Source organism: Euleptes europaea, chromosome 10, assembly GCF_029931775.1.
Source record: "Euleptes europaea isolate rEulEur1 chromosome 10, rEulEur1.hap1, whole genome shotgun sequence".
Classification (NCBI taxonomy): domain Eukaryota; kingdom Metazoa; phylum Chordata; class Lepidosauria; order Squamata; family Sphaerodactylidae; genus Euleptes; species Euleptes europaea.
Window position 1 is genome coordinate 60,146,150 of NC_079321.1, and position 12,596 is coordinate 60,158,745.

General features: G+C 40.4%; 1 protein-coding gene across 1 annotated transcript in view; it reads right to left on the reverse strand.

Annotated features, from left to right (window-relative positions):
• The window catches only part of ASCC3 (activating signal cointegrator 1 complex subunit 3), a 267,934-nt gene that overhangs the window by 156,989 nt on the left and 98,349 nt on the right, over positions 1-12,596 (reverse strand). The window contains exons 11-12 of the mRNA XM_056856333.1: positions 12,308-12,484; positions 10,178-10,249 (exon numbers count right to left, since the gene is read on the reverse strand). Coding sequence (XP_056712311.1) covers positions 10,178-10,249; positions 12,308-12,484 — 249 coding nt within the window. The remainder of the gene's footprint in view (positions 1-10,177; positions 10,250-12,307; positions 12,485-12,596) is intronic.

A 12,596-nucleotide genomic window follows, 5' to 3' on the forward strand; every position in this document is an offset into this window, starting at 1 on the left:
GATGTGTTTGTTACTATATCTTTCAGGGGATGACAACTAAAATAGGTCACAGAATACCAATATTGAGCTGAACACTCACTACTATTTAACTTGCATTTTATCTGATCAATTTATAGGTAGGAGCAGTGGAACCTTAATAAGGTTGCTTCTTGATGAACACATGCCTAGTGCCTCTGTCTTCAACTCCTTTTACAAGTAAAAGCAGGCAAGGTACCTGAAACTGAATAGAAAATCCTATCGCCACTTTACATCCTTCCAGGAGATCCAGCAATTGTATGTTCCCTTATTTGCCCTTCTCAGTTCAGCACTCTTGGATTTGTTTGTTGCAACTGGCAATACAGAACTTTAGACCGCTATGAGAAAGGCAAAATATACCATCCTGCTCACAGGTCTGAGATTGCATATCAGAAGGGTTGATGTGTCAAGACTTCTTAAATGACCAACAACATAAAACCAATATGTACTACAGAAGTATTTAAGTGGCTTAATGCTAAATCCTAACTCTAATGGACCGAAGCCTTATTTAAAAATACCAGCTGTATTTTGGCAGCAGGTCAATTCCTCAAAAGCAGCCAGGCATCTTACTGCTTGGAAATATAGAAGACAAGAATGGCTTGCGCTAGGTACCAACAGGGGTTTGTCCATGGCAACAACATATTCCTACTGACTCTTCCAACAACTGGGCCCAAGCTAGAACTGAATGGCAATATTTATGACACTGTAGAGAAATGTCAATATGCCACCAGGCATAGGATATTTATGAAAGAAGAAAGAATAGTATGTAAAGCAGAATAGAAGAACTAAGTTAATGAACCCGAGGAACTGGTGTTCTTTAAAACTGATAAATGAACCCCTAACGTATCTGACAAAGTGGGCTTTGATTCACAAAAGCTTATGCTACAACGTCTTTAGTCTTTAAGATATCACGAGTTACTTTCTCTAGATTTATGTATTTATTAAATATAAATATCCAAGGGAAATTTACATTTGAACAGAAACTTGCTGACAGGAAATCTGACTGAGTGAATCAGCATTGTCCTTTTCTTTTAAAATACCTTACATCTCTTTACTAATGAAAGAAAACTTTATGAAGGTTGTCTAGCAAAGTACTATTTATAAAGCCATTTCTAACCATAAAAATGCTGCCTGTATTTGCTTTCAATAAGTAAGCTTATCTTGTTAATTATCATGAGCTCAATTAATAGTAGGGAATAACTAGATATTACTGAATTTTAATGCAACTTCCTTGCAGCTGAAATCAATATCTGTCTAATTCATTTTGACAATCCAATATGCAAAAGCTGGAGCAATTCTCCAGCTAAAGACACTTGGTCATGTCTACTCATCATATCTAATACCACTGACTAGACCCAAAATCACATTAACGAACAAAGGCCATCTGAAGAACAGAAAACAGAACCTTTATTGGCATTAACAGTAACAAAACAAACATGTGCAGCTAGATATGGATCTAAAAAAGAATAAATACACAGTTCATCGGTAAATATTATAATAAACAATTAAATGAGGGTTCCCCTCCTTCTTTCTCCCTCCTTTAGGACCTTGGCCAGGAACTCGGCTACTTGAGTGGTAACTTCAAAGCTTTTGTCATCCAATAAATGGGCTATGTTTCCAGTAGTCATTGCAATAGTAAATTGAGGAAGGGAGCTAATTAAGCTGCATCGAAGCTGTGTGAAAAGTGGACAGTACAAGAGAATATGTTGTATTGTGTCAGGTTCTTTGCATTGACACCTACAAAGGCCATCTATTATAGACACATGGAATAACTAAAAGTAATCCTCAATGTTGAAAATGTAGAAATGGACTAGACTTCAATTTATACTCTTTCTTTGGAGGGGAAAACTGTAGTTGGGTAGAGAGTATATATCATGTTTTGAGAGAGAAACTGTGAAAAATATATAACTGATATCAATAAGATACTGCAACATAAGCAATAAAACATATTGGTCAATTTCTGTGTATCTCTTCTTCTTCAGAATATTCCCAATGCTAAAAGGAAAGTCATTAAAAATCCTAAGCTGTCTTGTTGACAAGAACTAATGCTAGCTGAGTGATTCTGAATACACTGCCCCAGAATATGAACAACCAGACTCCTCTTGCATCAAAATATGCCTTAACACCATTACACTCAAATTGGGAGTGCATGCACTGCAGTTTGTAAATCAGGAAACATCCATGTGTGAAATTAGAAGAAGTTGCAAGCAGGTCAAAACTAAAATGTAATAATTAGTCCGGAATACTCTACTCAGCATTACCGCTGTGATCCATTCCTGAAATTTATGTGTACAAAACATACTGTAATGTGCACAATAACCCCTGCAAGACATACTTAGCAGCTCTTGTTTCAGCAACACCGCAAAACAGTAATTATGAAATAATTCCAAAATACAAGGGCCGGATATGACATAAATGCCACTTGGTCAGAATGGGCCATGCCTTGCCAGCCTATATTAAGAGTGGGAGGGGGTGGCTGCCAGGGGTGACAGGCCAGATAAGAGCTCTCAAAGGGCCGGATTTGGCCCGCAGGCCTCATGTTTGACACCCTGTTCTAGCCCATGCCTGTAAGGGGCGGGAAGACTCATGGCTACAAGCAAGCAAACTAGCAAGCAAACAAATACGGGTGCTGTAGATCTTTTCCCTTCTGCCTTGATCTGCTGTGGCTTGGAAGGGGCGGGGTTTGAAGCCTAAGGCAGAGAGCGAAGCGCTACAGCTACGAGATGCAGGAGGCTTGGTATGCCTTGAATTTTAGAGCTAATTTACGCAGCTGCTGTAATGCCTGGGAGTAATGCCTGGGAGATGTGGTGTCATGTCGATTCAAAAACATTCGGGTTTTGGATTTACAGATAAGGGATACTCAACCTGTTTTTCAGAATTCACTCCTAAGAGAGAACTGCCTCCCCCTTCTACACCAATATCTTCTGCCAGCAGGTGAAGACTTATCCAGCATTCCCTCACTGACCCTCCTTCCTATGTATTCTCATTAACTGGGCATGTGTTTTAATTAATTGCTTTTTATTTTTTACCGTGCAGTTTAAAAGCTTGTTTAAATGTTTTTGATTGTTCGCCACCTAGGGAACCGTAAACTGGGTAGAAAGGCAAAATAAAACTGTTTAAAATAAAACAAAATGACATGTGACAACAGGGATAACCACCAAAAAAATGTTGAATTATTCTGCTATAACAGGTATAAATAAGCATACACAAGTCAGTTTCATTTAGATTATTGGGAAGAAGGAGATTATCAGTAAGGATATCACTGTTGAGGCAGCTCCAAGTTCTGCAGCATATGTAACTTGAACTACTATAGTGTCTGACTTCACTTGGCTTTGTTTGGAAGAGAGCTTACATATGGCAGAGGAAAGCTTGCACATAGTGATTGGAGAATATCATTGTAAAGAAATCCAGGATTTGTAGGTAGGAAGTGCCACATTTGTCTTCCAATTCATTTCTCCTTTCCCTGTGACTTTTCAGCTAACCAAAAAAACAAAAACAAAAAAAACTTCCCCTGATATGAATACCCATTTTCCCAAAAATCTTCCCTGATACAAATACAGAACTGGCATACAGGTCTCCTCTACACAACACTGATAGTGCTGGTGGGGGGGGGGGGGGCTAACCCCAAAACTCCAAGTGGAAACATCAAGTGTTAAACCAGTATATATTTCGCTGGAAGTTAAAAAGCCCCTTTTTTGCCTTCTAAAATGGCAAAGAAAAAAAAGCAATAATTAATGAACTGATACAGGAAAACAACCATTTGGAAGGGGAAAATAGTAGCTAGCAACTGGACAGCACTTTCCACCACCACCAGCTTCATACATTGGGATGTTTCATACATTTTGATGGTTCTACTAAAGCAGTTGCAATAATGCTCTAAGTCCAAAGATTTAGAAACCTATACCTTTAGTAAGTGCTGCAGGAAAAACAAGTTAACTCTGTAAGTAACAGAAAGTTTTTCACATGCATTTTGACTTGCTTTCCATAAAAAGAGGGAAAAACACAGCAAGTCTAAGACATCTAATATTATCCCCTTCAGCAAGTAATACAAGAGGAAGGGACTAAGGGGAGAATGCTACCACCATACGTGCATTGACTAATTCAAAGTGAAGCCTACAAACGAGACATCTCATTAAATCGAACAGATGGATAAAAATTAAAGGCTGATCCGCCAACTTTTAATTTCCCTGTAGCCAAAAAGAGCGCAAAGTCTTGCAGAGTAGGACAGTTGAAAAATCAACATGAAAAGATTTTCCTCCATCTGTTGCAACACATGCCTGTGTAGAATACAACTACCTCCCACTGTCCTTATTCTTTAATAATAATAATTCACACAATATCTATTAAAACACCACCAACACACTGCTTCAGTTGAATATCATGCTACAACCTGTATTACAAGAATGTGACTGGGCCTAACCAGCATGAATTGTACATGGGTAAATTAATGCCTTGCTAAGATGTGCCATTCTTTGAAGAGCTAACATAATAGTGAATAAAGGATAACCTGCAGGTATTATTTATTAAGGTTTCAAGAGTTTCCTACAAGAAAACTACAAAAAGTAGGTAACAATGAAGCATCATTTTTCTTTAAATACACAAAAATGCCTTGATCTCCAAATACTTCTTTGATGTTACTTGATTCTTATACTGCCAGTGCAAGGCAGCACTGACGTCTTTGTAACTCAGAAGTAGTGGCAAACAGATACGTGACTTAGGTCCACCCAATAAGTTAGTGATGTCACCTCATCAGGGCACCTTCTAGTGGACCATAATCTCAATGTCACACAGCAGTTTGTAGTCTATGTGAGGTGTAATACCAGCGAAACAAGACTGTCACACATTCAATTGCAATGCCATTAGCTTTGAACGAGTGGAAACTTATAAGGACTTGCAGGAAGCATCTCATTCCCCTCCTCCCCCACTATTTTCTCTTTCCATTCCCTGAAAGCCCCCATAGCCTCTCCTATTTTCCTGCTTCCTTCTCCCCTTCTAGGGTTGCCAACCTCCAGGAGGGGCCTGCAGATCTCCTGGAATCAAAATGGATCTGCCAACTACAGTGATTAGTTCCCCCTTAGTGTTCCAAGCTCCGGGTTGGGATATTCCTGGAGAATTGGGGAAAGAAACCTTAGCAGGGTTTAATGCCATAAAGCCCATCCTCCAATGCTGCTGTTTTCGCCAAAGGAACTGATCTCTATCATCTGGAGAACAGTAGTAATTCTGGGTGATCTCCAGCCTCCATCTGGAGGTTGGACCCTAGTTCCTCTGCAGGAAATGGCTGTTTTGGAGTGTGGAATCTATAGCATTGCACCCCTCTGAGGTCCCTCCACCCCCCAAATCCCTAGGAATTTCCTAACCTGGAGCTGATAACCCTATCTCCTTCCCACCCAATAGCTAACCTGCCTTTATCTGCCCCTCTGTCTTTTCCTCTCCTCCCCCAGTAGCCCCCCCCAGCAGCCTCTACCTAGGAAAACTATTGTGTAGTGGTCACAGGCCCAGGCCCAATTGCATGGTAGGGAGCCTTCAAGGACTTGTGGGGTGGCACCTCATTTTCCCCTATATCCCCCTCCCCATACCATTTCCTCTTTCCCTTCACCTGACAACCCCCATATCCCCTTCCCTTTCCCTGCCCCATTCTCTCTTTCTTAGCCATTCACCAATCTCCCATCTTCAGCTATATTTATTATTTCTTTATTTATACCCACCTTTATCCACAGTGGGGACCAAAGCAGCTCACATTATGCTCCTCCTTTTTATCCACACAACAGCCCTGTGAGGTAGATTAGGCTGAACGTATGTGATTGATCCAAACTCACCCAATGAGCTTCCACAGCAAGATGGGGATTCAAACCTGAGTCTCCCAGACCCTACTCTGAATTTCTAATGGCAACATCACACTCACTTTCATAGGTGGCTGCTGTTGAACAGTACCCTGCAGCCAGGCCTAATTGAGTCATGCGAGTTGGGTGGTATCAAGTCATCCAGAGGCTGCTGCCAGGCCTAGGGTTGCCAGCCTCCAGATGGGACCTGGAGATCTCCCAGAATTACAACTGAACTCCAAATGAAACCGATGTGTCCCTCTGGAGAAAATGGCTGCTTTGGAGGATGGACTCTATGACATAATATCCAGCTTAGGCCTCTCCCCTCCCCAAACTCTGCCCTCCTCAAACTCTACTACAAAATCTCTAGGAATTTCCCATCCTGGAGCTGGCAACCCTATCCACCCTTGGCCTCAATGAGTCCTCCCGTAAAGGCCAAAATTAGGCCTGGAAAGGGACCTGCCCCCTTCCCCTGCCTTTTATTGACAGAACCAAGCCTTGGAACGCTGTGGTTGCCTAGCAATGGCCACTGATGGAATCTGTTTGTAAAAGCTACAGGCACTCCTTTTATCATTTGAGTTTTAAAAAACCCACATGTATTTTTTTTATTTCAGATTTTTTTTTTTTTTTGCAAACCTGGGACATTTTCAGGTTTGTAGAAAGATCTGTCTTGCTCCTTCACATCTCCAGTCACTGGATTTACATATTCTCATATTTAGGCAACTTGGCTATTAGTATATAGATGGTCAGGAAAAGGCTATTGGGCTCAGTAGTAGCATATGCTTTGCCTACAGAAGGTCCTACCCTGAATCTCAGGCATCTCCAATTAAAAGACGAGAGATGCAGGAAAGAGGCTGCCCTTCAAAGTGGCCAATACAGGACCAGATGGACTAGCTGTCTGACTTGGTGAAAGCAGCTTATTGCATTCTCATTACAGAAAATAATATGGTGTTTTTAGCTATGAAAACTAAAGCCCTGTTCACATGTTAGAATGAATGCATGCTCATGTTGTGCAGCATGGGCACATGTACAGCTGTTTGTAAGAATGCGCCTACGTGAATTCCATTTACAAATAAAAATGGGAGCCAGTACCTAGATAAATATGCAGTTTTAATCACATGTTCAACTGTATGTGTATGTGCATTAAAAGTAACATGAGCATTACTCAACACATGTATAAAGAAAGTCGAGTGTACACTGTACATGGATTATACATGCATTCACTGTGAACAGGGCTTGAATAGTAAGTTGAACAAAGTGGGAAAATTCTGTATCATCTGGTCAAAGTAGAAGTGGATCAAGCAAGTGAGCACATCACGGATTAATCAGTACTGTGCTTCCACCCATACAATTAGATCATTCCAGATAATTATTTAAAACAGAAGACATCCCTTACGTAGTTCTAATTTTGTACATTCACATACATTAGAACATATTGTTCTAGAATGTAAAGTGTTCTATTACTGTAAACCCTGCCTGGTTCAATAGGACTGAGGACAAGATATCTTTGACGACAGGGTGGATAAGATACTCCAAATGCTGCTTAAATATATTGAGATTTATACACAGTATAATCTTAACTATTTTAATGTCCTTGTTCAAGATTTTACAGAACTCCTTCCTTTTCTTTCTGAGAATACTAATTGTCTGTACATCCCCCGTTCTTATAGCTATGATATTACAAAGAGCATAATGTCACCTGGAAGATGAAAAGAATTATTCTTTTTAAAAAAATCACTGTTGAAGGTTAAGCCAAAGGAGGTTTTTTTTTTTAAAGAGCTATTAGATAGTAACAGAATCTGTAATTATTCGATAAGTAACAAAAGCTGCTCACTTGTAAATAACAAAGAAAGCCACTCCAATCTCATCTAAAAAATGGGAGTACAATGCATGGGTAACTACATTATACCAAGTTTAATTCATCTTTAATTCATATTGTACCTATTATGATATTTGTAATGCTCACATGAGGAGGGGCAGATGGGCAGCCTAATCCTAAAGCAGGGGGCAGATCCGCTGTGGCTGGAAGCAGTGCAGCCACGCCACCTCCTCAAAGGCTTCCTGGCTGCCGCGGAGGCAAAAAAAAGCTTTTGTTAAAATAAAAATGGAGAAAAGGGGGTAATCCCCCATTGCTTCAAACAGGGCTGCGCCACAGAAAAAGGTGGCGCAGAACCACTGGAGTGGGTGGGGTCATTCCTGGGGCGAAATGGGGGAGGAAGCTTTCTAACAGCAGCTCATCCCCCAGGAACATCATGGGAATACCCCACACACATACCAGCACGGGCGTTCCCTTCCAGGAAAGCCCTACTGGTATGGCTGTATAGGCGGCGGGGGTCGATGACTCCTGGACACCAGCATGTTTGCCCTTTTGCTGGTGTAGGTACCACCTTATTCCAGCTCCTAAGGAACTTCGCCCCCTCTTCAGGAATGGGATCTTAGAGTTCTCCTTTTTGCTGCCCCCCCCACATACTATTTTAGAGGGTCATCTTATTTTTGTGTTGAGAAAGCCAGGACAAAATATTTTCTGCAATCCAGTCTCATTCACAGAAATACTGGCTCCAACCCAAAAGCCTACCAGTGCAGCTGCAAGCACAGAAATGAAATTTGTGGATTTCATACAGGGAAAAATATAAATGAAATGATCTGCAGCAACCATTACATGCCATCAGGTTATAAGAATTTATAGGCTGCCTTATTTCTAAAGAATTTAGGGCAGGTACGAGTAACTGTAAGACACACAGGCAACCATGAAGAGCCAGCGTGGTATAGTGATTAGGAGCAGTGGACTCTAATCTGGAGAACCGGGTTGGTTGCCCCACTCCTACACATGAAGCCTGCTGAGTGACCTTGGGCTAGTCACAGTTCTCTCTGAACTCTCTCAGCCCCACCTACCTCACAAGGTGTCTGTTGTGGGGGGGAGGAAGGGAAGGTGATTGGAAGCTGGTCTGAGACTCCTTAAAGGTAGAGAAAATCAGGGTATAAAAACCAACTCCTCTTCTAAATATAATTAAAACATGCTACTAAAATAACTTAATCATCAGCCACTGAATTTTAGAATGATAAAACTCTAGCATAGTCTCAGGCAAACCTGAACAAGAGAATGCTAGAGATGGGGCCTAGACAGTCAACACACTAAAAACCCCAATCAGTTAAAGATACTCCTTTTTTAATAAGGTAGTTGATTTGAATCTGTGGAGCTGCTATGATTTGTTTTCATTTCTAAGTTTTTATTTAGCATTTCATCTCACATTAGAGTGCTATTTTTATTGAGAAGGAGGAGAATAGCACTTCTTGAAGCACAAGTCACCTTCCACATGCAGAAGGACGCCTTTGAACCAACACAGCAAAACCAACCTTGATTTCCACCCTTGAAATTTAAAACTAGGTGCACAGATGGACGCAAGATGGCCATTATTGGATGAGCTTACAGACAAAGGAAGAGATAGTTCCCCCATGTAAAAAATGATCTTAAATAGTTCAAGACCATGTAAAAATGGTCCTGAATAGTTCAAGACTAATTAATGTTGTGGCAGGGACCCAGCAATGTCCCTGGAGAACTATTGTAAAGCGACTCCATTTTCCCCCCACCTTTAAGAGAGATATTACATTCTGTCTTAGGGATTTCTACATGAACAGCTACCAAACCATTTCTATGGAATTTTCAAAAACAATAGTTATTAGTGGTTGAGCTGCACTGAACATAAGGTATTCTTTAAAAAGAAACTAAATAAAATTATTCAAACAAAAAGACAAATGTTCCACTTCTGCCGTAAATCCCATCTTTGCAAGAAATTCTTAAACTATCGCAAAATCCTACAAAGGTTTAGAAAGAAACAACATGTACTAAAGACATTAGAGAAAACACTTGTACACCTGAAGACAAAATTGGGTCAGGTATAGATATTCATATATAGATGCGTACATATAGTAGGAAGAAGCTGTTAAAACTCTGAGATACAGTCCATTTTGCTTATGTTAAGGATCTCCACATAAAAACTCGTTTGCCTGTAATGTGCCCCTTCCCAATTCCTCCTTTGTTCAAGGAAAAGTGTACTATTTCATCAGAGCAGGGAAATCTTGGTCAATTTTCCATATGGTAAAAGAGAAATAAATAACAAACAACAAGTGGGAAAGGAATTCCACATACTCTGAATACTGAACTGCTTTGCAAACTTCCTTCTATAAATCTTAGGTTTAAAAATATTTTCACTATTTCCAAAAACCTCAGAAGGCTGAGTCAGCTTTTTCAGAGGGAACAGAGAGAGATCAAAGTGTTTATGCAAGCAAAGAATAAACCCTTATTGATATTATTCACAGGCTCACAAGTGAAAATCTAAACATACCTGATGTCCGGCTGTTACTTGCTTCAAAACATTTTCATAACAAACTTCATCCATATTATTCAGTTGCTGCACCTAAGCAACATCATAAAGATACCTTATTGTAATATCTAAATGTAAAGCTCACTTTTTTCATTATTGCACTAACATTTTGAATACGGAAATACATTTTCAAATATGTTACTGATGCTTGATAATTAAGGAACACTTTTCACATTATTCTTTCACTGAGATGCTATGGTAACATCTATCTTATCTTCCAGCTTAAACATTTGAAGTATAGGAATCCACCACACACAACAAAATCGGGCTTATTTAGTAAAAAATGGCAGGGGGAAGTGTATGTGTATGTGTGTGGGGGGAGAATGAAGAATCCCATACCTACCCTACTTTCTTTCTTCTTGCTTACTTTGCCACCACCTCCTACTCTCCTCCCCTTCTTCTGCCCAGCCATGTCTTTTTGCTCTCTTCCCCCAACTCTCCCGAAGATGCCTCCTCCTTCCCCCTTCCTTGTCAACCATCCTTCACCCCTTGCTGTTACCACCGTTCTATTTCCCTCCCCTTGTTGCTACTTTTCTAAAAATGCCTAGTTGCTAGGCAATCCCATAATGTCAACTGTGATGGAGCAAGACCTTGATCAGCATTTCTCTTTTGAAGCTGAAATATATGCACATTATTGCTTTTCTGATTTGGAGGAAATACTAACCTTCCCTTTTTAACTTTGGGATTTTTCTGCTTGGCAGAAACCATTCCTTTTCTGGATCTGTCCCATTGTGTAGATTTTTTGACCCTTGCCCTGGGTCCAAGTTCAGAATCAGAAACACAATGGGCCATGAACATGATCTAGCTTGCAGATAGATTAGATCCGGCCCACATGGAAGTTCTGCCTCCTAGGCTTGAACAAGTGAGCTGAGTGCTCTGGCTCCATCTTGCATGGTGATTAAATCAGTGACCTCTTCAGTTGCGACATGCCCCCTAATCTAGTAAGCCTTAGCCCAAATGTCAGCTGTATCTGTTGATACATCTAATACACTTGATCTCTGGGCTATCGCTTATTACAAGGATGGAGGCAAATGGAGATCAAATCTCAAAGATGAGGGCAGAACAATATCTGTGCACATGCTCACTGCTATCACTTCATTTGCAATCTTCCCTATTTCTTTACTCTTCCCCCCGACTTTGAAACTTGATTATATCTCTCCAGAATGGCAAAAGAGGGAGAACCAAGAAATGTAGTTATGATCACTTTGCAGAACCGAGTATGTTGATGTCCTTTCTAGGCAAAAAAAGACCTTGCCACTGTGGTGCATGCTGGTAACATCTAGATCAGACTACTGCAATGTGTTCTATGTGGGGCTCTCCTTGAAAAGTGTCCAGAAGCTACAATTTGTACAGAATGCTGCACCAGAATATTGACTGGAGTGGGTTGTAGGGACCATACCACCCAAAGGTTACACTTATTGCAGCATAGGGGATTACTTTTGTTTGTTTCTTGGTGCATATAGCAGCACTAATAAGAGAACTTTGAAAATAACAAATTTAAAGGAACTTGCAACTAATTCTGAATTTATGTTAACAATTGCAGAACATAAGAAATAATAAATATAGCTGAAGATGGGAGGCAGATATAAAGTAGGTTGGTGAATGGCTGAGAAAAAGAGCATGTGGGGTACCCCTCACAAGTTCTTGAGGGTTCCCTATCATGCAAGTTGGACTGGCACCACACAGCTGGACCACAATTTTCCTAGGCTGAGTCTTCTGGGGGCGGGGAGTGAGATGGAAAGCTTAAGACAGAGGGACAGATAAAAGTAGGTTGGCTGTTGGGCGGGAAAGAGCTAGGGTTGCCAACTCCTGGTTAGGAAATACCTGGAGATGGGGGTGGTGGAGCCTGGGGGGGGAGGATTGGGGGAGGGAGGGACCTCAGGGGTACAATGCCATAGATTCCACCTTTGGGCCCCCATTGGTATAAATGAAGTAAAATAAATGCAAACAAATACAGTTACACAGACTTACATTCTGCTGTAATAGGAATGAAAATACTAATAGGAGGATCACTCAGGTAGAAAAGTGTGGTTTTAACATATTTTATAATCTCTGAACATCTTCCTTCAACACTATTGTAATAAAATTTACCTTATTGGTTGTCTTGATCCCTATAAATGTCTGCCCAAGTGGAACAGGCCGAAAACGGCCATCAAAATAAAATAGTCCAATGTAGGGATTAACATGCAAAAATGTAGCAACGTCAAGGTAATTCGGTAGAGTAGCTGAAAGGCCCAAAATTCTTATCATGCTTTGTGTAGATTCAACCTGTAGTAAAAGAGAGATACTAAGTTTTCTCAAACATTTTATCAAATAGAGATGCTGTATAAGCAAGACTACATATTACTTTAGCAGAATTTTAGAAATCAATAATATTAAA